General features: G+C 40.3%; 1 protein-coding gene across 1 annotated transcript in view; it reads right to left on the bottom strand.

Annotated features, from left to right (window-relative positions):
- The window catches only part of PRKDC (protein kinase, DNA-activated, catalytic subunit), an 81,940-nt gene that overhangs the window by 18,152 nt on the left and 35,944 nt on the right, over positions 1-27,844 (bottom strand). Inside the window, exons 38-72 of the mRNA XM_083450857.1 lie at positions 27,511-27,615; positions 26,591-26,758; positions 26,084-26,211; positions 25,464-25,671; positions 25,149-25,327; positions 24,609-24,777; positions 23,536-23,601; positions 21,888-21,960; positions 21,523-21,671; positions 20,891-21,028; positions 19,505-19,624; positions 18,645-18,788; positions 18,010-18,161; positions 17,378-17,509; positions 16,409-16,520; positions 15,608-15,732; positions 15,360-15,509; positions 14,806-14,979; positions 14,420-14,518; positions 13,216-13,426; positions 12,408-12,579; positions 11,596-11,811; positions 11,151-11,263; positions 9,733-9,864; positions 8,966-9,145; positions 7,326-7,543; positions 6,140-6,278; positions 4,884-5,072; positions 4,077-4,301; positions 3,713-3,821; positions 3,142-3,253; positions 2,633-2,822; positions 2,272-2,446; positions 1,951-2,141; positions 470-650 (exon numbers count right to left, since the gene is read on the bottom strand). Of these exons, the coding sequence (XP_083306983.1) occupies positions 470-650; positions 1,951-2,141; positions 2,272-2,446; positions 2,633-2,822; positions 3,142-3,253; positions 3,713-3,821; positions 4,077-4,301; positions 4,884-5,072; positions 6,140-6,278; positions 7,326-7,543; positions 8,966-9,145; positions 9,733-9,864; positions 11,151-11,263; positions 11,596-11,811; positions 12,408-12,579; positions 13,216-13,426; positions 14,420-14,518; positions 14,806-14,979; positions 15,360-15,509; positions 15,608-15,732; positions 16,409-16,520; positions 17,378-17,509; positions 18,010-18,161; positions 18,645-18,788; positions 19,505-19,624; positions 20,891-21,028; positions 21,523-21,671; positions 21,888-21,960; positions 23,536-23,601; positions 24,609-24,777; positions 25,149-25,327; positions 25,464-25,671; positions 26,084-26,211; positions 26,591-26,758; positions 27,511-27,615 (5,344 nt within the window). The remainder of the gene's footprint in view (positions 1-469; positions 651-1,950; positions 2,142-2,271; positions 2,447-2,632; positions 2,823-3,141; positions 3,254-3,712; positions 3,822-4,076; positions 4,302-4,883; positions 5,073-6,139; positions 6,279-7,325; positions 7,544-8,965; positions 9,146-9,732; positions 9,865-11,150; positions 11,264-11,595; positions 11,812-12,407; positions 12,580-13,215; positions 13,427-14,419; positions 14,519-14,805; positions 14,980-15,359; positions 15,510-15,607; positions 15,733-16,408; positions 16,521-17,377; positions 17,510-18,009; positions 18,162-18,644; positions 18,789-19,504; positions 19,625-20,890; positions 21,029-21,522; positions 21,672-21,887; positions 21,961-23,535; positions 23,602-24,608; positions 24,778-25,148; positions 25,328-25,463; positions 25,672-26,083; positions 26,212-26,590; positions 26,759-27,510; positions 27,616-27,844) is intronic.

Here is a 27,844-nt window from a genome sequence, read left to right as displayed (position 1 = left end):
TGCAAGCCAGAAGGGCATGTGCCACCGATTCAGTACTGCCATTTCCACAGGGACATAAGAATTTTTCATTTGGAATCGTCTCTCAAGTACAGCGGAGGGCAATACATTCAATCTTGCAAGAGTAAAAGTGTCTATATTTTAGAATTGATAGGTGAATAACGTGTTATTTTCTGATGATGTAAAACCACCATGAGTTGATTTTACTTCTTCAGTTTTGGTTAGGGAAAACATTTGTAGGAACAGATCATTGTGGTAAGGGATGATATGTACCTTACCAGAACAAACATGAAAACTAAAATCCAACCTGATGTTAGATATACTAGCTCTCATCATTATCAAAACGTTCAACTGGGGTAGATTTAACTGTCCAAGAAGAATGCATCACTGTGGCCTTAAATATATATCCAACCACCAATCTATTTTTGTTATAGCTACATAACTGGCATGAACAACCCCTCTTTTATCTCACCTGCTGAGCTTTCTTCTTCCTTCCGGAGATGACTGTCACAGAAATTAGCCAATGTCATATAAGCATCTATGACACCCTTTGTATCTATGTGTTCAGATGAGATGGACTGTACCTCTTCTTCAGCTTTCCTTGCAGCCTTGCTGAAGCATTGGAATGCCCTCTTATTCAAACCTGCTATAACCTGAAATTACAACAAATCAGAAATCCCAGAACCAAGTTCAAGAGTCACAGAAGTGGGCACTTAAATTTAGAATCTAAATAAAAGCATGTTAAGGCAACAAGATTATAAATGATTTCTTAAATCAAGACTAGAAAGTGCTTTTAAGGCAGACAGATACTAAGGCACAGGCACAGAAATAGGAGGCAGGAGGAAAGAAAAGGTTCAAAGAAGGAAAGCAGGGACAGCTTAAAAAGTGTGATACAGAACTGTTCATGGCCAGAGCACATTCCTCAACCCCCCCCCCCCCGCCCCCAAAAAACCTTGGGCTGTGGAAGTGTGCCCTCCTGCTGCTAGAACTTGGGCCAGTAAATAAAATCAGTTGATAGAAATTAAATTATGTACAACTGGAAAATACCGTTTCGTGCAATGCAAAAATTAACTTACGGAGATTCATTGCTACAAGATGTGATGGCAACCACTGTGCTGCATTTGTGAGATTCTTAATAGCATCTGGCTACTGCTAGGAACAGCAAGGAGGAGGAAGATGGAGAGCACAGGAGAAACGTCACCCCTGCAAGTCCCTGCCTATTCCCGCTACAGGTATGGTGAGGCAGAAGCCTTAAGATGAACCAGTGCAACATAAAATTCACTGGTGCAGAGAGTGCCATCCAGAAACCAGTAAGAGGATTTCATGGCATGGAATTAGTAAGTTCCACAGAAATCACTATAACATTTTATTATTATATAATAGATATGATATAATCCAGTGGTTTTCAACCAGTGTGCTGTGGCACCCTGGGGTGCCTTGAATGATGGTCAGGGGTGCTGCGGGCAAGACTGGCCTCTGTTCCTCTTTCATTTCCTCCATTCCTCTGATGCCCTCTTGCATCTCTGCCTGTTAAAGGCTTGCACAGCTGTTTGTTGCGACAGCTCTAGTGACAAGCTCCCCAGCTGAATGGTGCCTCTGGGGCTGGCCAGGGGGTGCTTCCCATGCTCCTGGGGTAGGGAGGCAGCTCAGAGACCAGAGGCGGCAGCTGCAGCAACTCCTAAGGAGAGGGGAGAGGAGAGGAGGCTGAGGGAAGACTCCACAAGGGAGAGTGTTTGAAAAAGGGTGAGAGGCTGCCAGCTCTGCAGGCAAGGGGTGACATAACTGGGCTCCTGAGCCCCACAGGGGTGCCGCAGAAAGAATGTAGTTGGTCAAGGGAGCCGTGGACCCAAAAAGGTTGAAAACCTCTGAGATAATTGATTAGGGCAAGAAAGAAGAAAATCAAGTTGTACCTTCAGTCACTTGTTTAGCAATTCTGAGAGAAAAAGAACTTACCTTTTCAATATTATCAGGCTTTTCTCCTGAAAGCACTAAGACCTTTTTAGCTTTCTCTTCCTCGATTTGGTCAAGACACCCTCGATCCTTGCAAAGGGCACTGGCCATGATGTGGAAAGTGGTACCCAGGAGGTGGTTTTGGTTGCGGTAGGTTAAGGCACTGCTGCTCAAGCTGCCCAATTTATCCTCATCTGTTGGACCAAACATTGTAAAACCGACACTCTGTTACAAATATGATATATGCAGAAAGCACAGTTAAGATCCTCTCTTAACCAAGCACGATTGCATTATGCATAGTAGAGCCCTTCATGAAACACATACCTAGAAGGGAGGTGGTTTTGAGTACTGTAAGTATTTGTTCAGGACTACTCTGGCTTCGGCTTCGGCTGTGGCTGAAGCGACAATAGCTGTGGTTCCATCTCACAAGCCAGTCTTCTCTTGTCTTAGAATCTGCATGCAGGTCCTTCAGAAGTTTCATGGCTACCGAGAAGCTGTTCTGCATTAACATTTCAAAGGGAGGGTGTGTGGAGAGAAACATCAGTAAAAAACAGCAAAGGATATGGAGGAAAGGCAAATCTATTCAATATGAAGGTAAGAAAAGGGAAATAGAAGCATGCATTATCCAAATCTACTTTTTTTGTTTTTATAATGGATTAAGGGCTGCTAAACAGGACATAAGCACCTGTTTCCTGGCACTCTCTATCATTTTCATTTTCATGGTAAATTTGCAGTTTCTAATCAGTGAGTGTATATCTTCATCCTCATGGTCCACTTCCATTTTGAAACTGGCATCTCCCCCTCCATCCACTTCTATACTGTCTTCCAGACTCGTTTTAGGAAGTCTCTCCTCAATTTTGTCAAGAAAGAAACATCTGCAGAAACATAAGGAAAATAATATAACGTTGACAGAAACAGAACTGGAACCACAGAAGACATTTCAGTCCTTACTCTTCTTTTTCTATATGAAAAGTTAGAAGAGAAGGAATATGCATTAAATAAACAACTGAATGTTGTGGGTATATAACATGCAAAACCCATCCTTGAACTGTCATGACTGTCTATCAACAGAAATGATTAATTACAGAAATAGTTGTAGACAGTGCAAGAACAATTTCACTGGGAACATATTAAATGACTGAATGTTTAATAGATATATGCAATCACAAATAATCAAGATCAACCTTTATTTACCGATTTGTAATGATATCATCCCAAATGTTCATAGGATCCATTTTGGTATCTGGATATCTGTTTGTCCAAATACTAAGAAGTCTCTTAAGTGATGCCTGAGAACCTATATTACCTAAGAACCATTTGTTGGAGGAAAGAATACAAAGTTTAAAAATTACACCTGCAACCTGATAATGCAGAATAAGAAACACGTCAAAATCCTAAATAACTAGCATGGCCAGTTACTGATGTTGAATTGTTTGTATGCATATTTGTTTTATAAACAGGAGTTCAGTGGAAGCTGGTTCTGTCAGCTTCCGGAATGTCAAAACAGGTCATGATGTGACATAGAAGAACAGTAGTTTAAAACAGAAGAGTAGCTTAAATACAGAAATACACTTGGATCAGAACAAAGTGATAAAAAAAACCTGTAGTAGTAGCCACTATCAAGAAAAGGTGACATCCAATATCATTATAGCTATTCTGTACATTTTTGTAGGTGCAAAACCTCCGAGTTGGGATTAATTTCCCTCCAGATTTACAAGTCTACTACAACAATGTGAAAGCACTGCATGAAGTTGAAAAAACTTACCTGGCTTGCCTATAAAGTTGACAAAGTCCTGTATTTCTGTTAAAGCCTGAACGGACTGCAGCTTGGTCAGTCGACTCTGGTGCAACAGCGAATCGATATTGGAATAGTTCTGTGGAGTAGACAACATTTCCATTTGAATTCCTGTACAACAATTAGTGTATTTTCCTTTATGCTATGCTTTTCCTTACACATTCTGCAGTTAGCAAGCCCTGATCATCTCAGGGAATCAAGACTTTAAACCTGAACCCATTTTATCCCCTTTTAACTCCCAAGGAGGCAGTGGAGAGTGACATAATCCTGCAGTAGCAATGAACTTTTATCAGTTATCTACTGACTTTTCACACCAGATGTATGTGATCCTTACCTGCATGAAAACCTGCATAGCGTTATTGACATAATATTTGGCTCTGTCAAAATCATCCTGTAGAATGTAGAGAAGACTCAACTCTTGGCTGTAATACATTTCTATTAGAGCTTTCTTCTGTTCAGTCTTCATAGCTTCATCAATGAATGTCAGTAAAGACTGGTCATTAGCACCATGAAGGAGAAGCTTCAGCTTGCTGCGAATTATGTATGGCAGGTAGGTTTCCTAAAGTGGTGGGAAATTGAAATTAGTTTTATTACATTGAAATAGAATTCATGACCTGATTGCATTATCTTGGATTATATTTCACTTAATTATATTTATATTAAAACTTTAATGTCCTCTGCTGCATTTGGTGCTTTCGTTTAATATTTTAATACATACTAACAGTGAGATTCTTCCACACAAGACTAATATTAGGTTGAGAGCTCTTCCCACAGGGAAGGACCAAATGACACATTACACAGCAGATCCATGACTGATCTCAAAACCCTTTTTTTTTAAAGAAAATAATGAAAATAAATTGAAACACAGCTGGTACTAGAGTAGCCAGTTTTTCTGGAGCAGCAGCAGGGGGAGGAGAATACTTAACTCCCCCCCTGCAGCGCACGAACACACACACACAAACTTGCATACTCAAACCCCACAAACCCCAGAAGCTGCTGTTAGACCTGTCGTAGGAAAACACAGAGATGAATCACAAATCTCCATTATTGCATGCAGTTTGGCCCTGACATATAAGCAGACAGATGCAATGAACAAGTGCAACGTAGCCAGAATGGAAAATATATACGTATGTTTGAAAACCTGATAAAATGGATCACTCCATGTTTTATTTAGGTCTGAGGGCTGTCCATTATCAATGTTTACAGTCGAACAGTATTCCAGAGACTTCCATTCTGTCAAGCGGTTGTAACATTCAAGAGATGCAAGCTCCCAAAAATCTTTTTCCGCTTCTGTTGGTTCTTCATCAGGCCAGTCTTGCACAGAGAGTGCCTGTAGAAACAAATGCATGTGTATCTCAGTGATTAGCTAGTCATTTATCTGTACGCAATTATGAATTCATAGCCAATTTGCTCTTCCATAACAGTTTTGATACCTGTGCAAAAACAACAACACCGCGTGACCTAGGAGCAAAGGAAGCTGCCGAATACCAAGCCCAACCATTGACCCATCTAGATCACAACCGCCAATGCTGATTTTAGACAGGCATCTTTTCCTGCTGCACCTAGAGATGCCAAGGACCTTTTGGCATGCAAAGCTTGTGCTGCATGCATGAAAGACAGCCCCTCCCATAAAAGCAGAACTACCAATCATATAATATTTCTGGATAACTGCCAAAATGGAGATGCTCCTTTAACAAAACTAATTTTTAAATACAGCAACACTCCTTTGTTTTTAAGCATATCCAACAATATATAGACTAACAAGTTAACAGACGAAACACTGAAAGCAAACTGTTAACTAATGAAAGAAAGGGATAAGAAGAAGAAAACTCAGGAAACCACCTCAACCAGTTTAAGCAGGAAGGGTGTCGGGCAACAGGCAGGGTGGTACGCAAAATGCATCCCTGCTTTGTTTCTCTGGCCCAACACCAGGAGCAATCCCTGAAATTGAGTTCTCAGAATGGCTTCATGGGAGGGCTGATAGAATTCCTGTCAATGGGATTCCCCACCACCACACACACACTGCACACCCTGCCCAGCCTTCCAACCTATGTTGGTGTTGCACCAATTACTCTGACCCTCCATTAATCAATACTCTGAGTACACCTTAGGGGTACCTTAGAGGTCAGTAAATCAAGCTCTCTTCTACCTCTGCTAATGACTATAAAGCTGCATTGAAAAGCTTACAAAGTCTTAACACATTTATGTGCAATTCATGCCTCTCCTTTTCCTCAGTCATGAAGAAAATTATCCTGGCTAAAGCAGAGAAATGATGATTAGAAGAACCTTTTAAAAATCCATATTCAGCCTGAACAATTACTTATTTTTTCTTCAGACTTGAAAGCAAGTAAGACTTCTCTTCTTACTTGAAAGCAAGACTTTGTATGAAAAGCATACCTTATCATATTGCTTCGCTGCTTCAGCATGATCGTTTTTTGCTTCTGCTAATAGAGCTTTCTGAGTAATTTCCTTAGTGTCAATCTTTCCACTAAAAATAGCCCGCAGAACATCATAATCTCCAACTGATCGATAAAGCCTAGAAAGTGAAAAAAAAAGTCCAGGATACAGGTGAATGCTTATTGTTTAAGTACACGTTATCCTAACTTCCTGAGGTCATTTCACGCATGTATGTGAAATCGTGTAAAATGGGGAACACCCTGGAGAGCCCTCCTCAACCAAGCCCCTCCATCCCTCTGGCCTTCAGGAGCCTGAGCTCTCGTGCACAGTAAAGCTTCTGCCCTGCACACGTCAGCTGGGCCAGCTACACCGCCCCTCCACTTCCCGTGTGTCGGAGGAATGGTGGGGCTTGGTTGAACATTTCTGGGTACCACTTCCAGGTACTTGGCACGTGTGTGCATGGTCGCAAACAAACAAAATGTACATAATTGGGGCACTGCCTGTATTTTTATGTGATTATTTCCCTCCTTCTTTCAGAACCTGTCTTCCCCATGCCTAATTCCCCCAAATACATTAAATTTGATAACCATTGCAATCAATAGGTGGTGCTGACTTCCTTACTTCTGTTCACTGCCGCCTGCATTGTTTTTCCTGCTCTGGTGCCTTTGCGGGTAATCAAGAAGGATAGTTTGCCATCAGTTACTGAAGACATCATTGCACAACAAATGAAGAGAAGTGAAGAGAGTAGGCTAAAAAGTAGCACTGTTAATAGAGCAGCAGGAAAGATTCCATTTTTTTAGAAGCTCCAAATGACTTAGAAGTGGTGAAGGTTACACTAGGGTGCTTGGGGAAGGTAGGGGAGTTCCCCCTCGTATATATTTACACATATACACCACACAGAAGCTGGGAGGCGGGTTGTCCCTGAGGGCCACCCAAAACCTCTTGGCAGTCTGTATGCACCCCATGGTTTAGCCACCCCAGGGTGAGCATCAATGTTGAGTAAACATTAGAACCTGGGTTTGTTTTCAGTCCTAGTCCAACAGCATCAGTATTGAGAAAATGCTAATTCAATAGGTGTTATATAAACAGCTGCAAAAATAGTACTACTTACAGTTTTTTTATAAAGTCAATTTAAAAACATACCATACAGTAACGTAACTCTAGAGAGGAAAGAAAAAAAACTTACTTGGCAAGTTCAATCCATTTGATCACATTGGGTGAAAGTTCTGTCTTTCCACGCATCCTTTTGGAGGGTGGCTCCTCCTCCTCCTCCTCAGGGGAAAGGTGAATTAAAGATTGTTCAAGAAGCAGGATACCCACTGGCTGCTGCAAACTTGCTAAGCAGCTAGTGCTCACACTTGAAGGGCTGAGGTCCAGCAGCTCTCTGTGTTGGTAGCTCATTTCCTATTGCACCAAACCCATAATTAGCTATTGGAATTACTTTGAGGTTAGCTTAATATGCAATGTTTAATAAACCATCTCTCTCTCTCTCTCTCACACACACACACACATGCCCCCCCCATTTAATCCAACAACCCCCTCTGTTATGTCTAGAACTAGAACAACTAGTGACATCATAATATTGTGCATTTCCCTAGCCTCAGTTCATAATATTATTATTAGCTGCAGAGACAGGGAGATGTACAACACTCATAATCGGACACAAGCAAATTGTTTTTGTAGTGACTGTTTGAAATGCATCCCTGTTTCATTGGTGTGAGCCACTTTGAGCATGGGTTTTTTTGCGTGTCTCCCAAGACAGATGGATGTTAACAGGTATACAAATAAAATGAATGAATGAATGAAATAGAAAGTGAGTGAATGGAGCCTGGCGGTTCTAGACACCTTTGTCTATAAAGAAATTAGCCAACTAGGTAAATTTTATAACGCAGAGAACAGGAATTAAGGCAAGACCATTAGAAGAAGGAAGAACTAATACATCCCTGGGTAAATATTAACAAATTTAAGTAAGAATGGTGTCATCTTTAATCAATTTTAGCTTGTGCTCATTTATATCTTCTGTAAAAGTGGTGGAAATTTTCTGGTCTGCTGGTCAAATTTGGCCCACCAGCCTGTTTTGTTCAAGTCATATCAAGTGACACAAATATGTGGGAAGCACTGCAGAAGGGGCTTTGGCAAGTTTCTCTGGAAATAAAAAATGTGTCATCTTTCATTGGAGCATTTCTTTTTTTTCCTGAAGGAAGTAGTTTGTTTTCAAAGCACTTCCCCACTGCTCTGAATACAAACTACTTCCTTTGCAGAGGGGGAACTGCTCCTGTGTTTGGGTCGTTTTCCTCTGTGCAGAAACTTCAAAGGGGCTCCCTCTAACCGACCATCAGCCAACTGTCAATTAAGGGAGCCTATTTGAGATGTGTGTCTTTAAAGGTGGTTGCTGCACAACAGAGCTTTCCAAACTGTACGTTGCGACACGTCAGTGTCTCAGCTGCAGTGTGTAGGAGTGTCGCGCAAACATTCCCCGAGCTTCTCCTGGGGCTGGAAAGGGGTTAGTTTAACCTCCGGTTTGCTAGTAAGACTGAATTACTGTCTCATGAAATGATGCATGCCTAAAAAGTGTGTCACCAACATGAAAGTTTGGAAATCTCTGCTGTACAGGGACTTCCGTTGAACTTTGACATATGTCAGTATCACTATGAAGCCAGATAGTTTAGAGGTGAGTGGGTCCACCCACCGGTCAAAGATGCCTCATGGTGGGTGGCGGGAATAAAGATCTGGCCACTGGGCTAAAAAGGTTTCCTCCCAACCTGGTGTATATGCCTAAAAAGACAAAACAGGACAAAATGCAAAATGCAACGTAGAAAGCAATACCTGGATGCAAGCTATGAACGGTGGGAAATACAGCACAGATGTTGTCAGGAAGTGGTTGAAATCCTCAAGCAACTGCTGGACAACATTGTTCTTCTCAGGCACAGTTTTCATTTTCTTCATTTCCTCCAGAATTCCACTAAACAAACTGCTGAAAAGCTGCTTAGCCAGTATAGGGTCTCTCTGTAATTGACAATGCAAGCAATGAATCCTTGGTACAACTGCACTGGTGCTTCTACAGAGAATCGTGTGTCTCTTCTGCAACTGGAGTGTAGGAGTTTACAGGAACAGCTTTACATTCGAGTAAAAAGGTAAAGGTAAAGGTAACCCTGCCCGTACGGGCCAGTCGTGTCCGACTCTGGGGTTGCGCGCCCATCTCGCTTAAGAGGCCGGGGGCCAGCGCTGTCCGCAGACACTTCCGGGTCACGTGGCCAGCGTGAAAAGCTGCATCTGGCGAGCCAGCGCAGTACACGGAAACGCCATTTACCTTCCCGCTGGTAAGCGGTCCCTATTTATCTACTTGCACCCGGGGGTGCTTTCAAACTGCTAGGTTGGTAGGCGCTGGGACCGAGCAACGGGAGCGCACCCCGCCGCGGGGATTCGAACCGCCGACCTGACGATCGGCAAGTCCTAGGCGCTGAGGTTTTATCCACAGCGCCACCCGCATCCGTTACATTCGAGTACCTTACACAAATTTTGAAATGCGTTTACTGAAACTGTGTTACAAAAAAAAAAGCAAGCAGTTAAGTAACACCGATAAAAGAGCATACCTGAGCTACGCCCTGCAGAGGGGTAATAAGACTGCTGTATTCAATCTGGATGTCAGGAAGGTCGCCTTGCCTGTACTTCCTGTACAGAGTGACCTGAGCATCATGTTTCATCTTTAGCTGGGTTTTAATTTCCTGCAACAACAGATCACTTCTGAATTAGTTTTGAGGTGAACAGGAAAAAAAACAGCTTATCTTACAGTAACATTGAGAATGGATTACTACATTGAGCATGTAACACCTTTGCTGAGAGAGCTATATTATTGGCTGCTGATAAGCTACTAAGCCACGGGTTAAGGTTCTGCCAGTTGCATACAAAAGCCATAACCAACCTGGGACCAGGTTACTTGCAAGATATTCTTGGGCCCTATATACCAGTTTGATCACAGCAGTCATCAGGACAGGTCGTCCTAATGGCGTCTGATTCCTCCAAGGTCCACTCCATTGTACTTAGAGCAGAATCTTTAAGTGCTGCAGCACTTGCCTTGTGGAATTCCCTGCCTGGGTATATTAGACAGACATTGGCTATGCTATGTTTTTCAATGCCTGTTGAATACTTCTGTATTTAGACAAGACTTTCCAGATGATTAACCCAAGCCATGAAAACAGATCACTGTAGAATTGTATTTTTATACAGCTTTACTGTATTACTGATGCTCTGATATTTTCTATATGTAAAGTAATTAAAAAATTTCCAAAATAAATAGATAAATAAAGTTGATGCAGAAAATGCATGACCTCAAGTTTAAGTCACATATTCCAATTCTTCCCAAAAGTTCAATTCTAAGGTTTAGGCTTCAAGCTGAACTACATCAAGTAAGCAAGAAGAGCCCTAGATTGTGATGAAGAAGAGCAGAACTCAGGGAATGCATTTGCTTCAGAGTGGGTAAGACATGAAATGGGGTGTGTGTGTGTGTTCCTCTTCACTCAGGAAATATATTAGGCTAATTTGAGTGGCCCTGAGTTACTGAAGCAAGTGGGGCACACATGCCCCATGCAAGGATAGCTTCCTCCAGAAGTCAGGCAACTTCTGTCCTCAGAAAAATCTTGATAGGCAAGCTTCCTGATCAGCTTTGGAAAAGCAAGCAACAAAACATGAAGATCATAACACAATCTCCTTGGGGGGGGGGGAACCCCAACATCTCACATTTCTTTGAGAGAGAAAAAGAATGGAGCTTTGATACTCCAGTCCCATCTCTGTAGTGCCTCATACTGTCAAGAGCCCAGCTAGATACTTCACCACTTCTTAGGAAGGAGAGGAATCGTGTGCCTTGGTGGTCTCTCAACCCCACTGCTTATGAGGCACTTGAACAATCCGCTTCCTAGGCATGCGGGCACTCTGTTCCTAAAGCGGTACTTCAGTAGAAGCACTCTAAAAACAGTTTAGTCTCTGTTTATTATTTATACTATAGGAAACAAACCTTTTCTTTTTTCTGTTCAACAACGCCCTTCCTTGCATAAATCAAACTAAGCTTTTCTTTGTCTTTTAAGAACCGTCGCCTCAGTCTCAGAATCTCTGATCGTTCATCTATACCTAAGCAACAGAGAAGGAAAATTCTTTTTTAACTTATACATAAAGCTACTTTTTAATAACTTGCATACAACACTTTCCTAATTAAACAATGGGGTGGGAAAGTCTCACCCATAATATCATATAAGACTTGTAAAGGGATTTTGATGACATATGAACCCTTTGATTTAAGAACTTTCCTAATGTAAGGGCTTAAACTTTTGAAACCAATTTCTTCTGGTTGCTTGAGCAAAACTCATGTGTGATATTATGTAATTTGCTTAGCCTTAGATAATACAGAAGGCTTCTTCTAACTAAGGATGTAAGGGAGAAATCTCCATTAACAGCTGTGGTACCTTGAGCTTTGCTGTCCACCTCATCACCGGGCAAACCCAGTCTTTTCTCTCCGAAATTAGGACCTATAGGTTTGAAGGCGGTTCTGTGTGATTTGTCAGCTCGTTTGTTAATGAACAACATCGAAGATGACAGGGATTCAGAAGATGAAGGAAATCTGTATTCTGAAAATGTGTCAACGCTGTTTCCTATCAGCCAGTTGAAAGAGCTTCTCCCACCTGAAATAAGAAGAAAGCATTAATACTCACATATCTCTCCATTTAATATAATATGTGTTGCCCCCCTTTCCGCCACTACTTTTCTTTTACTTGCCTAAGATACAACCAGAAATAGATGTTAAAGAAACTGAATATCAGGGGAAGGTTCAGTATGAAAACCGAAATACTTAATATTTTTAGTATATGAGGCCAAAGATTTTACACACACACACACACACACACAAACACACAAATAAATACAAAAGTATATGCAAGTACAGTGGTACCTTGGTTCCCAAATGGCTTAGCTGATGAACAAATCGGCTCACGAACGCCGCAAACCCAGAAATAAGTGTTCCGGTTTGTGAACGTTTTTTGGAAGCCGAACATCCGTTCCGGCTGTCAACATTGTTTCTGGGGCCAATCAGCCAATCGGAAGCTGCACCTTGGTTTTTGAATGTTTTGGAAGTCGAAAAGACTTCCAGAATGGATTGAGTTTGAGAACCAAGGTACAAACCTCCATACACACAAGTTTTTGAATACACATGGAAGCATGAATTCCATACACAAACCCTTTAAAGTTTTTCATTAAATACTACTGCTACAGGAAAACTTACTGGCATTTTGTGTGGGAGTAAATTCATACTGTTGCTGTGTAGCCCTTATCTGGCCACCCAGAGATCCTTCCTGTGAGCGATACCTGTTGGCATCCTGGGAAGCTTGAGACTCCACAAACAAAGGTGTAAGAACAGTACTTCGGTACCGCCAACTTGAGTCAATAGCAAAATCCTAGAAAGTAAAAAACAACAACAACCCAGAGCTGAGACCATCTTTGCCCATTGAAGTCATCTAATTTGATTCAGCTGAGATACCACTAAACTCAGTGGGACAATGGAATAAATGTGCCTAGGATAGGTTTACATGTGAAACTATTAGACAAAATCTTAATGTACTTCTTTGTTTTAATATTTTGCTGTAAGTTACCCAGAGTGGCTGGGGAAACCCAGCCGGATGGGAGGAGTATAAAACTTTGCCCCCATGAGGCATTTATTTTTAAACTGGTGTCATTTCCTAATCCAAATTCCATTTTTTCCTCTGATTTCTATCCATTTCATTTTATAAAAATATCCCCCTTTCCCAATCTAATAATCAAAATGAATTCCTCAGTTTACATCTAATAAAGTATGAAACTGACCAATGTAAATTACAGCCAAATAGCTATTCAATGGATTTTACTGGCTCTGGACTAAAGGGTGATGGATCCTGAAGAGTACCCCAGAATTCTATATAAAAATACATAAGAAGAGCCTTCTGGATCAGGCCAATGGCCCATCTATTCCAACATCCTGCTCTCCCAGCGGCCAACCAAATGTCACGGGGAAGCCACAAAACAAAAATAAAATAAAGATATATAAATAAATTCACCTGAAATTTGCATTCCGAAAGTGGATACTCAAACATTTTTCTGGAGTAATCTGGGCTCTTGCTGGTCATCTCAAGCAGAAAATTCGTAGCCAAGCTCAAATACTGAGTTTCAATTTTGACAGAGTATAGAGAGCTTAACAAAGTCAACATTCGATCAAGGGTATTGGCTGGTAGCCTAGTTTCATCACTCCAAAAGTTCCTGACAATTATTCTGTAAAAGGAAATACAGAGCATAGTACAACAATGGCAAGCTCAATAATGTTTTATTTATTGAGCCATTATCACAATAAGTGGCTCAGAGTTACCTCCACATGAACACACCCAGACCCTGAATCAGCCTATGAGCTCCTTCTTCATGTACCAACTCCACGAGAGGTCCGGGGGTTGCAACACGAGAATGGGCCTTTTTTGCAGTGGCTCCCCACTTGTGGAATGCCAACCCCAGGGAGGTTCAGCTGGTGCCATCATTAGGCACCAGGCAAAAACGTTCCTCTTCAACCAATGCCCTTTTAAATGTGTGTGTGGGGGGGGGAAGGATTATTTGTTTGTTGTTCTTATTTTTATTATGTATTCTGTGGTTTTTATATTGTAACTTTATGCTGTGAAGCACCTTGAGATCTATGGATGAAGGGTGGTATACATATTTAATAAAACAAAACAAATATTGCAAAGCCATCTTCCCACCCCCTATTTTTCACCAGTAGATACCATTTCAAGATCCAATTCCTGATTTCTTACTTTATCAAGGCAAAATCAGGAAAACAAGGACTCGAACCTTTGTTGTATCCAACTAAACTGTTCTGCCAATGCAATGACTTTTGGCTGTGCGATGGAACTTCCCTGCCCTCTCCTTCCCCTGTACAACCCCTAAATCTGTTCCAGGGGTTCCCCCAACCCTCCAGAGCTGATGTAGAGGTCATGCATTAGGCACAGTGGGGAAGTTCCATTGTTCAGTTAAGAGTCCTTACAGTAGTGGAACTGTTTAGTTGGATATTACCGGACAGCACACTCCACTCATTGACAAAATGAATACATGATCCTCTCAGTTTGTTTTCATGTGATGGTGCTTTACCTCATTTCCTTCCTTCCAAGCCGTCAAACCCAGACACCCACTCAACTTATAATTCTGATTTCTGAAATGAAATAGTTTTTAAGGCTTTGATTTTCAGTTAAACACACACACATACGGATTAACATTACTCACTGCAATCCAGAATTTTCATCAACCAGTCCTTGTAACAGAACTTCTTTTGCTAGTTTAAACACTTCTGAAGAGTCCTCATCTGCTTGGCTTTCAGGATCCCTGAGGAAAAAGAACAAGGAAAAACAGTTCAACTCTTCTACTGCCTTCTCACTAACACAAAAGGTTAGTGGAAAATCTGCAATACTTCACAGTATTCCATGATGATCACAAGGATATATGCCCATAAGTTTCTCTATCAGTCTCTTAAGACAGCTTCAGAATTCTCAAATGTCAAGAGCTGGAGTTTTTTTCCCACATCATGACTTAAATGTGCGGCGCACTCGTGCAACAGGTGACACAATTTAAAGGAGGATTTCTTTTTAAAACACCTGTGGTTGAATTCTTACCTGTAGTTATCATATAGCCACATGAGAATGTCATACATTCTCCCCCGACATACTGGTGACGGGTGAGAGATGAAGCCGGTTACTGCAGGAAGCAGCTCTTGTACCTCAGCTGGTTTCAGGTTAGGTAGCATCTTGTAGACTATATCCATACAAATGGTTTGCCTTTCGTCGTCTCTAGGAGAGAAAAACAAAAACACATTTTAAAATTTGTCTATGATTTTAATTTCAAAAGGTGTTTTTTTTAACATATAGTGCATTTTTATTCATTTGAAAAAGTGCAGTCAAATGGATTTTAAAAATAACTTCATTGCATCAACAATAAGTATGTATACAAAAAGTGCAGCAAAGCTAGACTTTTGACTGAACTTGCGAGGACTTTTCTCTGGAAAATGCCAACTGAAAAGTGATAACTGTGAAAAGCCTCCTTCTATCCTCAGCACCCAAAGGGAGAATGTGATTTTGAGCAACTCCCATTTGCTCAAATAGGGCTTGTGCAGAAAATAGGGTTTGTGCAGAGTTCCTATAGAAATATGGATAATTATGCCCCTATTTACCTGTGTCTCATGACTTGTGTAAAATCCTTACTCTTCAACTGTAAATACAGATCCGCTATTTCTTGGGCACGACACATTACTACCTCCAGGCAGTAAGTTTTCATCACCCCATGAAGTTTTGGTATCAGGAAGAAGACTGTATTCATAAACCTTTCCATGAACAAGAACCAAAAAGAAGAGGAAGTTATAACACTGCTAAGCTAACTGAACCTCTCTAGGGTATAGGCAATTGAGAGTTCTCAACTTACCTGTCAGCAAGAGAAGGGAAGTTCTTTGTCACTTTATTCAGACACACAATAAATTTGTCCTCTTTGGTATTCTGATGCTGCTTTAGCTGCTGTATGACCAAGTCATAAACCGGACCTTCAAATATCTGAAAAATTGAACATATCGTTAGGTACTTTCAAATGCCAAAGTCTCAATATCCTGACCAAAAAAATAGTAATAATTACTAATTATGTGAGTAGTGAGAGGCCTCCTCAGTCATTTTTATAAGATTAGATAAATCTGTGAAAGCTAGCTCAGGTATAGGCAAACTCGGCCCTCCAGATGTTTTGGGACTACAACTCCCATCATCCCTAGCTAACAGGATCGGTGGTCAGGGATGATGGGAGTTGTAGTCCCAAAACATCTGGAGGGCCAAGTTTGCCTATGCCGGAGCTAGCTCTTTCAATGCCACAGTAGGAATGAGACTTTTATCTCAGAGGCAGTAAACTGCTGCCTACTGAAGGTTGGGAACAATCTGAGTATGGCAATCTTCACCCTAACCTCTAGCTAGCAGCTACTGGAAGCAGATTACTGGAATGGATGAGATCTAGTATGACAGTTCCAATGTTTCATTAAAAGGGCAATACTTTCTCCCCTGTCAAAATGTTATACAATAGACATGTTATACAATGAAATACAGTGGCTTAGCTAAGATAACAACACAGTTTTAATGTGTATTTTAGGAACCATCTTAAAAAAATAAAACTGCATAGAATACACTTAAAAAGCAAACTCCTGCTTTGGTTTTAGAAACTGTAAAATACATAGGCTGCTGTACCCACTTTTTCCTTCTCAGAAATATAGTGAAGAATGAGTCCCAGCACTTCGGCGGCAGCTGCATACACTTCCTTGTATTTTACTAAGGCCATGTTGTTAGTCAAAGCTTGGTAGTATCTAGCATAAAGAAGAAATATGCTTAGTCTCAGAATGCTATTTTAACATCTAATGTGTAATAAACGGCTATCAGTAAGAGCATGTTTAGAAACCCTATACAGACCACTTGTTTTATTTGTAACCTAAACAAAGTGGATTACAAATAATTTAATGAAGGGATGGGGAACTCTGGACTTTCATCAGCTCAGTGTCAGGGATGGTGGGAATTGCAATCCAACATCTGGAGGATGAGAGATTCCCCATTCCTGGCCTCATGCATGCACTTTATACATGTCTACTTTCCCGTTGCTGAAAATTTCAATGTCAGTCCCCAAAGTTCCAGTTTTCATTTTGGAAATTGATTACCATTCCTGTCTGTTTCTCCCTCCCCTCCAGTGGTGTACATGAAGCTAGTTCTAATTCAGCATTATATGCATAATTTTCCCCATTTTCAGATGATCAACATGAATTCAGAGATTGAAGCATGCTTGAGTAACCTCATTTAACACCAAGTAAATTTCTGCATGATCCCACAGATGCATTACGTGATCATTGTAGCTCCTGATGCAATCCTTTGAATATAAAATGCTGTAGGGATCAATTTAATTGCTTTACTCAAAGCAATAAAACCATATCCAAATATGAAAATTTGGAGGAGATTAAACCTACTGCAGTGAGAACACTATGAAGTTTTATGTTGAAATCAATTATCTTAAAATCCCACCACCAGCCTCCAAATTTATCATCTGATTGCGGGTTTTGTGTGTTGGGTTAAGAATAAGTAACAGGTAGGAGAATTGCAAGCCAATCTCCTTCTCTGTTAGCCCCACTTTTGTTCAGTACATTCCAGATGAATTGCACAAAAATAATTTTCTTACTTCATACTGCCTATTTCACAGTTTGGATCATAGGGAGGCAGGTTATTAGCAAGAACAATTCCTAGTAACTGAATTCCCACGGAGTTGTCTTTTGTGTTGGCGTCTCTACCAGAAAACCGTTCATATATTATCCTATAATAAACAAAATCACAGAGATCATAAAAATAGTAACTTAGATTGAAAAATAGAAGTGGTCAAGTTCATACTGACTATTCAAATTGGAGCATTTTTAGAAGCCCTGCATTAGCTCAACACCTGATCCCCAACTCCCACCCAGTCATGCTATAGGTTTGTCTTCTAAGGGTGTTGTTGGAGACTCCATCAGCCCCAGGCAGCATGGTCCATGATTAGGGATGATGAGTTGCAACCCCGCAACATCTGGAGAGAACCGTGTTTGCCATCTGTGTCTAAGGCATGAAACACGTTGATCCTTAATGTCTCCAGGTTAAATACTAGAGAATTGGCAACAGGTATATTCTAACATTGCTAGACATGTATGATGACAACAGGATTTAGTATAAATGCAACAGTCCACCTACCCAAACTAGCTTTTAAAAAGAAGCCTTCATACTACTAGGATGATTTTTATGTGTATTGCAACTACAAAGAGTACCTTTATTAAGATTATTTACCTGTAAGGTATGCTGAGACAATCTTTCCAGCACTCTACTACTGTCTTGACAATTTCTAAGTTATGTCTGAACACTGCTTTTTTCTGGTGAAATACGTTCTTCATCAAGAACTCAAGCAACCGGTTAGCTAGGATTTCATCCTTGATATTTCCCTAGTATAAAGCAAATCACAAAGCACTGAACTATTATATTAGTAACTATTCTTTTCTGGTGAAGAATATCATCAAAATTTAACTAAGGAATATGCTTTAAAAATTAATCTCCAATTTTTTTTAACAATGCGAAACTGCAGAAGACAAATCAAACTTTAAATTTAAATCACACTTTAAATTTATATATACATTATGAGAATACATTTATAGTATCACTAACAGTTATTTAGATGAATGCATTTGGCTATTATTTTCACTAGACTGCCTCCTCAGGATAATGCTTAAGAAATCATTTAAAACTAAAGGTGCTCTAAAAATCATCGTACCTGAATTGCCAGGGACATTTCTCATTATGAACTTACAAATTTCAGTCTTACTACACCTTTTATTCTTAGTGAGTGGCCCATAATTACACCTTGACCCAGCATCAGATCATTACGACCTAAATATGCGCACACACATATATATTTCTTAGTTCCTTACTTTGGGTGTAGCAACACTAGTCCAGGAAAGTAGGGTGACCACTATCTCCACCACCATGTAATGAATCCCTTCTCCTCCATTATCTCCAGAGACAACCAGCTGCAGTAAGGGGCCCAGCCAGTGCTTTGTGTAAGGTTGGAAAACCTAGAGAAGAAATGCAGAATGCCATCTATACAGCACTGTCACTTTGGAAACTGCTGCACAATATTGAAAAAGTAGGTAAATGGAGAGGGCACTTCTTACAAATGCCCAACAATGAGATTACATTTCATGCTTCGCTGATAAATAATCACACAATACTTAGGAAAGTAAGCAGGGTACTGATATTTGAACAGTTGGGTTTATATGAACACCCTGAACATGCCACTCAGGTATTTTTCTCCCCTTACCATTAGCACATTCCAGTTAGAGGCAGTAGATCAGATTCCATGTCTCTTACATGAAAAGTTGCCTATCTTAGAAGTGCTACTTTTATTCACCTGGAGGTTTCAAAACTACAAGCCCAATCCATCATACAACACTACTGCTTATGTATGCTTATGATGGCTGTTTTATGGAAGTCCAGGGATTAGTACATTATTTTAGGTGTTATTTTTATTTATAAAAATACTTATATACTACCATCTCATAAAATATCAGGGCAACATGCAGCAATATGCAAATAAAACAAGGAAAACCATTAAAAACGGAACAAAATCATCATAAAAATGCCCGGTTGATTAAGATTTTAATCAGCTCTGTATTCCAATCTTCATTACCTTCTTAAACTTTGAGTTCAACCTACTTTACTCATACTGTAGAAAATTATTACAACAACTAGTGCCCATTTACAGTCTCATTTTTTTTAAAAAACCACTCACTTCTTCTGTATTCACGATGAGTTTTGCCACAAAGAGGCGAATATTCAATGGTACAGATGGATTTCCTAGTTTGCTGTGTAGAAACTTCATCCATGGAGGAAGATCTGGTGAATCTGTACCCTAAGTCCCCAGAAGATTATAAGAACACAGACACACACAGCCAATTATATTACAAGGCATAATTAAAAACACAGCGCTAAACCACAATTCTTCCTCAGTTACCAGTAGAGGTGCATCCCAAATCACGGGGGGTGGGGGCACGCAGGCAGGGGGGAATGACAGGGAAACAGATGCTTTACAGGATGCTTTTACAGTGGATGCTCTGGTTGTGAACGTGATCTGTGCGGGAGGCACGTTTGCAACCTGCAGCACTGCATCTGTACACACGCGGGTTGCGATTTGGCGCTTCTGCGCATGCGCAAAGCGCGCTTTAGTGCTTCTGTGCATGCGCAACCGCCGAAACCTGAAAGTCACCTGTTCCGGTCCTTCCGGGTTTCGGCGTGTCCGTAAGCCAAAAAAATGCAACCTGAAGCGTCTGTAACCCAAAGTATGGCTGTATGTCAGTTAGTTTCCGATCTACAGTAAGACAATATTTCTAAATGAACACAAGTACTTTGCGCAATATGAAATCAAACTTCAAACCATGGAAAAAGTTTGTTCCACAAACAATTTAAATTAAGGGTAAAGAACAGGATCCAGTTGGCAGGCCAGATCCTAAGCTTCCCCACAGGCCACTTTTTATAGGTGGGTAGGGCTGCCCATCTGTCAATCACCTAATGTTACCAGGGGATCAAGTCATTCCACTTCAAAGGAAAGAATCAAGGGGCCTGTACTCCCAGGTTTTCCTTTCCAGGTGCACCTTGCACTTTTGAAGTCAGGCTTGAATTCAAGCCAAGGAAGCAAATAAAGAATCAGAACCACACTTCTGAGTGTGAAACATTTTTCCATTTAGCTTGAGGTTTTAAGATGCAGCTCAAACCTTTCTGCATCTGATATGTCTCAGACGTGAGAACAGTGGGTGCATTTTGCCCACAGCCTGATGGCTGCATCTATAATGACTTAAATCAGTTGAACTTTTATCTATCTATCATCTATCTAACTATCATCTATCTATCTCACATTTCTTTCATGGATCAATTCATCTAGTTGAGGTTATTTCCTGTAGTAACTGGGGATAAACCACGGGTAGGACAAGATCTTGCAGAATATGGAGTATCTGCACACAATGCTGAAGTCTTCACAAAAACAGAAAACATTAACCTAGCAAGTATGCTGAATCTTCAAGCATTTATGTGACAATACACTGACATCTTTCTAAACAATTAAACCTAGAAAGACCTAGGAAAAGATTATGTTAGCAACATATGAAGTCATGCCAACACTTACCTTTTCTACTGTGGGCGTGATTTTATTTCTGTGCATGTGTTTGATCAGGGTTGTCATAGAGGCCATACATTCATGCTGGTTCAGCTCATCCATCTCCAGTTCCATAAAATCATCTGAAACTATAGGTTCTGTGGGCTCCTTTTTAAACAAGCAAAAACTGCCAATTAGTTCTGAAGATGTCATACTTACTTTTTTAAAAAAGTGAAATTAAACATGAATTTCATTTTATCCTTTCATTTTCTCTTCATAATATTGCTTTCCTACAGTTAAGTGCTTGGTAGTAGTAGCAAAAATTATGAGGCTCTATACCAGGCTTCCTCAAACTCGACCCTCCATATGTTTTTGGCCTACAACTCCCATGATCCCTAGCTAGCAGGACCAGTGGTCGGGGATGATGGGAATTGTAGTCTCAAAACATCTGGAGGGCCGAGTTTGAGGAAGCCTGCTCTATACATTGATATATCCTCTACAGCTCTACATGTTTAAAAAGACCAAAGCTGTAACATTTGAAAATTCATGCCGATCTTTTAGAAGGAAATGGAACACAAACCAGAGCGTGTGTGTGTGTGTGTGTGTGTGTGTGTGTATGAACATACTTGCAGCTTTCATACACAATAGACAAGTCAACTCACCTTTCTCCTGAAGCGAGAACCAGAGGCAATACGGTCTTGGGAATTATATGAAAAACTCTGTACTCCAGTTGAGAAATCAAATTGGCTCATCTCTTCACTCAGACTGCTATCTGCCATATACGATGCAGAAGCTAAATAGTGCGGCTCGACTAAAAGGGAAAGGCATAATCTGGTTATACTACTGCACAAATATCTATGCACATCTCCAGTGAAGAACTTCTAAGTAAACTGGTTTCATGTGTCAACTCTCAGGCTAACATTCAGAATACAAAAAGGAGAAAGATCACAGTTATTTTTATGTTACTCTGTAAAGCTCCAAGTACATCATCATCAACACAGTTAAAAAGAGAAGTAACAAATAATACCTGAATCCTCACTCATTGCTTCCCTTGCTTCTTTCCTAATGGCAATGTATTGTTTCTTTCTTTCTAGTGGAACCTAAAATACAAAAAAGTTTTCAAAGCTCGTTAGCTTAAATAACACATAATGCTACCAAATCTAGAGGGATCGAATGGAAGCAAAATTTATAAAATACGGAAGAGAAGTTAGCTCCAGGCAAAGGGTGAATGCTGCCTTGTGCTCGTTTTTTTATATTGCCCCACTTCCTTTGTAGACTATGATCAAAGATTTTTCCATTTCTTGTGCTCTCTATGCATCAGGCAACCATTTTGTCTGCCATTTCCTCCATTCACCTTGCAGTGAAGGAACCATCCCCACTAATCTCAGTCTTGCTGTTGGACACACTTTGAATGTGATGCCAGGCCTCTCTTTATTCATGCAAACTCTGATCTGCTGACATCATGTATCACCATCACACATTCCTCGCTATCATCAACTTGCATCTCTCAAAACTGGAGCAAGCACATACTGTGTTGTATTTTCTTCTAAGACCTGCTTCCCTCCATGATCAGAACACCACAGTGGGCCCACAAATTCCTACAGAAAAACTCCCCCACTACCTGAGACCACCACAGAAGAGACTGTGTGCAGTGGCGGAGGAACCCTCTCTGGCACCTGGGGCGGGATGCCAAGGGGCGGGACGCACCGCCCTGTGGCGCATACGCAACATCCGTACAGATTGCACTCGCGCAGCAACCATACAGGATGCCACTCTCGTGTGCCATCCATACAGGCATCATCTGTACGGGATGCCGCTTGCATGGCGACCATACAGACTGTGCATGTGTGGCATACTGTACAGAGTGGGCACGCACCGCAGCCCATACGGTTACTGTGTGAGAGGCAGCCTGTATGGATGGCGCGCGAGAGCGGCAGCGCCCATACTGACTGTGCACGCCCTCAGCTGCTCTACAGCTGGGGGGAGGCAGGGGCCATCTTGTCACACCCCCTCCAGAGTGGCACCCAGAGTAGCCAGCCCCCTCCGCACCCCACTCCGTACGCCCCTGACTGTGTGGCAAGTTTACTGCTACAGCTACTTGCTTGGTTAGCAAAATAAAATACACAGCGGAATCTGGAATAAAATCTGGCCAAAGCACAGAATCTATGAAGGCTACCAAACATCACCATGAAAGAAATAATTCAACCTTTATACAGTGGAACCTCGGTCATCAAACGCTTCGGAAGTTGAACGTTTTAGCTTTTGATATCCGACAACCCGGAAGTGAATTATTCCGTTTCTGAACGTACCTTGGAAGTTGAACGGCTTCCGAGGCAAGTTTCTCCATTTTTTCAATGCATTTTGCTGACTAGAATTGCGCCTCAGTTGTCAAATGTTTCAGAAGTCGAATGGTCTTCCAGAACAGATTACGTTCGACAACCGAGGTTCCACCGTACTTGCGTTCTGTGATTTAATCACAACTCTTAACTTGGTCTAGAACTCTTAAGGCAGTAAGATCTTCTCTTAATAGGAAGGTAACTTCATTTTACCTTCTCAAAACTGAAAGAGTATGTTATTTCACAGTATTATTGTTGATGTTGCTTCCATTGTATTTGATTTATTGTTGTGGGAAATAATACATTAGCAGTGAAAATTAAAAAGGAACCTTTTCCTACCTCAATCTCTATAGGAAATGAATAATGGTGCTGTAAATCCAGCAAGTTTTCAAGAATAAAGAGATTCTGCAGAAAAAGAAGACATGCAAATTTTAAATGAACAATTATACTGCAATTTACAAAATGTTAATTACCCAGTTAGCTGTATGTTCCAATAATACATTTATAAGTAATTGCCATCACAAAAAGTTCAATAAAAATCCAATTTTTTTTAAAGGTTTATTTATTTATTTTATTAAATATTTTCTTGTTTTACAGAAGTTTGTGTAATGTCTCTCATATAAAAATCCAATATATTAATTGCTCTTATTAAAATCTAAATTCCACAAATCTCACCACTGAAAGCAAACATTCCCAAGAGAAATAAGCCCACACAATGTATTCCAAGCCCTGACAGAAGACAGTCAACTTGTCCTTTCTGCCTACTGCAAGCAGCAGCATAGCTTAGATAGGAGAATCTCCTGCACCTATGGTAAAGAGTTCTGTCCTGGGCCCGTTGTTGTTCAACATCTTTATAAATGATTTGGATGGAGGTATTGCAGGGATGACACCAATCTCCTTTATAAATATACTGCCTCAAGTTACTCAGTATATCTGTTATGTTGTATAGCAATCACCCACCAATCTCTTTTTACAGTGGTACCTCGTGTTACGTACCATTCCCCCTGACGAATGATGTGGGTTATGTGCTCCACTAACCCGGAAGTAGATGCCCCTTGTTGCGACCTTTGTCCTGGGATGCAAGCGGAAGTCGTGCTCCGGCGGCCATTATAGAGAAAGGGCACCTCATGTTACGAGCAGTTTCCTTTTACGAACGGACCTCTGGAACGGATTAAGTATGTAACACGGGGTACCACTGTACTTCCAATAAAATAGGAAGGGCTATTAATTTATCCAGTTTCCCTGAACAGGTACCATGTTGAATGAACTGACTTGAAACTACAGTAGCATCAATAAGTGTATGGCTCTTACTTGATTGGTGGGCCAGCTGAAAACCTTTCTAAAGCCAAATTGGATCTCAGAGCCAGCCACTATTAACCTCTAGCCTGGGTGACATTTCATTATATACACACCTTTTCTGGTTTTTCTGTGAAAAGAAAGCCTTGGTAAAATTTACTTTCGCTGAACACACAGCTAATAACAGCAATGACACAATTATATGCAGCACAATGATACTGTCTCCTCTTTTCCAATAGCTGAGTTTCACCAGACATGTTTTCTGTAAAGGCATCATGGCAGGACCTTGAATCAAAACAGATAAAGAGCACTTTTACAGGAAATCATACAGTCTGTAAAACAGTAAAAACGAATGTTTAAAACATGTTTTAAAAATAAAAATCAATATGCTAAAACCACAAAAAAACACATGGCAGCTTCTGTATGTCCACACAGACTTCGCTAAACATGGGTATTTTTTAGCAGTTGCCGAAAAGAGTACAGTGGAAGTGCCTGCCTGATGTCAACAGGCAGGAGTTTCAAAAAGTTTGAACTTGTGAATTGGATAAAACTTAAGCTGATGGGACTGACCTACAGCCTAACTTGAGTTGGGGCATCATGTGAAATCAAGCTAAATGCTGGCACACTGGTTTAAAGGAGAAGTGAGAAATTCTTACTTCATTAGCACCTTCGTAAGTTCATTTCCTTCTGCACATGTGGAGCCCTTGAAAGCCTGGTTAATTCTAGAGTCTTTAGAATATACTTCTTCTTTAGAAAGACGTGAATACATCACTTTCAGAATTTTGTAATAGCTCATTTTCTTGATGAGTTGTGTTTCAAAAGCAGTTTCATTTGACTGGAAAAAATATAAAAAAGTAGAAAAAGATTCTAGGTGATGACTCAGCAAGAATGCTTAAGCAGCTTCAAAGATAAGTGTACCGTTATTCAGTTATTTGAAATGTCAGTTTCAGAAGGCACAGATTAAACTTTACCTTGGTAAATCTAGATTTTAGCGTCTCCATAGCCTCCACGATAATCTTACTTAAAAAAACTTTCAGGGCATCCAAGCTGCAGTGAAGCAACAGGATGAGAAGAGAGCGATCCACATAGGCTTGACGAGTTGCATTTGAGAGAAGGGCTTCACTCTGGAACATTTTGTGAATGGTGTCCAGCAACGTTACTTGTTTGTCCCAGCTGCCCCTAAACATAGTGAAAAATTTAGAATGATGTTCAATCACATTCCTAGTTAAAACTCAAATCCAATCCCAAATCTCTTCTCGAAGCATCTTAAGAAGTGATTTAACTATGACAATAAATTAAAAAAAAAAAACCAGGCTCTGCAGGGATATTTTCAAATAAAAACTTTGGGCATATAAGCCATGCAAGTAAAATATTTTTGCGCACCAATCACACATAGCAGCCTACAGGAAATATAGACAACCAAGAAAAGCTTAAATGGCTGCTACTAAAGGAATCTGAAATTAAACAAGTTTCCCTGCATTCTCAATAATCCTTCGCTTCAATGCTTGAGTTCAACTAGTTACCAACTCTTGTCTTTTAAACTGTGTGATTTGTAAAAACTGGGAGATACACTACTACTTTAAAGCACTACCTTCTGGCAATTCTTTTGAAGCTGAGTTCAAATAATTCTTCCATTATATGTCTCTGGTCCCTGCAAAGAATTTCTGTCATCAGCTGCAACAACATGGGACTCTGGGATAATTCAAGTGCATCTAGGAACTAGAGTTTGGTGAGGGGGTGGAGAGGGGGAGGAGAAGAGATAAACAGAGTATATGCAAAATCTGATTAGAACTAAAGATACATTTGAAAGTGAAAACAAAATATAATACATATTCTATAGAAAACATATAATAGAAATCATTTTTACTTTAGCCTACACAGATGCCGCATTTCTGCTTGCAACTTGTTTCACAGGATTGGATCCAACCAAATCTTCCCATTAGCACAAGGACTTTGAATCATTGCACAAGCAGAATTTCTTGTGAAAATGGAACAACTTTGTTTGTTTTTCATTTTTTTAAGTGTATTACTTAGGGCTCAGAACAGGTAAGAGCCATTCTAAAATGCCTATGAGTAAATGACAGATCTTTTCACTTACTTTTTTCGTGCAATCCACATAGTTATTGTATCTCAAGGTTCCTTTAGGAAACTCATCCGATCTCAAAGGGAAATTAAAGACTACAAGCTGGTCAAGTGCATTCTTAAGGTCATCAAGCCTTTCTCCACCGAGATTAGTAAAGAATGGAAGAATAATAACAGCTTGACTCTGAAATACACATGCAACTTAGAATCAATTGTATTATATGTTCAGGCACATCTAAAAATCTTTATTCTTCCAATAAAATTCTGAGGAAGGAGAGGATATCTGCCAAGCACAAGTTAGGCATGCTGAATTCTATCACAGCCAACACTAACCATATTTCACTGTTAACAAGGGAGATGAAATTACTGTAATGCTCTAATTTTGAATCTTGGGTAATTGCAAGCAGTAAACACAGTTAAAGCTGTGTAGGGAGGACAGGGGGAATGGGTGTGGTATGGAAATGGGTCGTCTGCAGTATGAAGCATGGCATCCCCCTAGTCAAGATGCAACGGTAAACCATGTCTGTTTAGCTTAGCTCTGGGTTGATTGTATATGCAAACCTGTTCAGGCTCACTAACTATGGCTTGTTTGGGGCCGACAAACCACAATCCAAAACCATGGTTCAAATTCAGCTGTGAAAACTGGCTTACATTAACTGTCGTGTTGTTGTTCGATCCAAACATGGTATCCTGGGCTTACTCCAAAGTTTGTTGCATTGCTCTGTGCCCACTGCCCATCCTGGCTACAGAGTGTGTGGAAACAATGGCTTGAAAACAAAACTGTTCATGTGGTGAGGAGCGACACTCGCTGAGGCTTTTGCAGACCTCTCTGAGGGTACTTGCAAGTTTCTTTAAGAATGAATGAATGAATGAATGAATGATTGTGTGGACAAAGTTCTCTGCTAACTCTGCAAATAGTAAAAAAAATTAACTTACCTTGAGATTTAGACCCAACATCTGGTCAGTAAGTAGACTTGTATATGTATTAAAAACTATAGAAAATGCCTCGTGGTGTGTATTGAATGACACAGAAGAGTCAATCTGGAGAAAGGAAAGAAATTTAAAGCCAAATTTTCACTTAGAATTAATTCATGTATACAACTACATCAGTCAAAAAAGTTGTTAAAATATGTTTTAACTGACACCACAAGTGTATGCTAGGAAGTTCGGATTGAATATTTATTTATTTATTTATCATATCATATCATATCATATCATATCATAACATAAACCTTTTGTGGAATAAGATTCCCTGGGTGGATAGCATCCA

Source organism: Podarcis tiliguerta, assembly GCF_965153285.1.
Source record: "Podarcis tiliguerta genome assembly, chromosome: 7".
NCBI lineage: Eukaryota > Metazoa > Chordata > Lepidosauria > Squamata > Lacertidae > Podarcis > Podarcis tiliguerta.
This window is presented reverse-complemented; position numbering and strand designations above follow the sequence as displayed.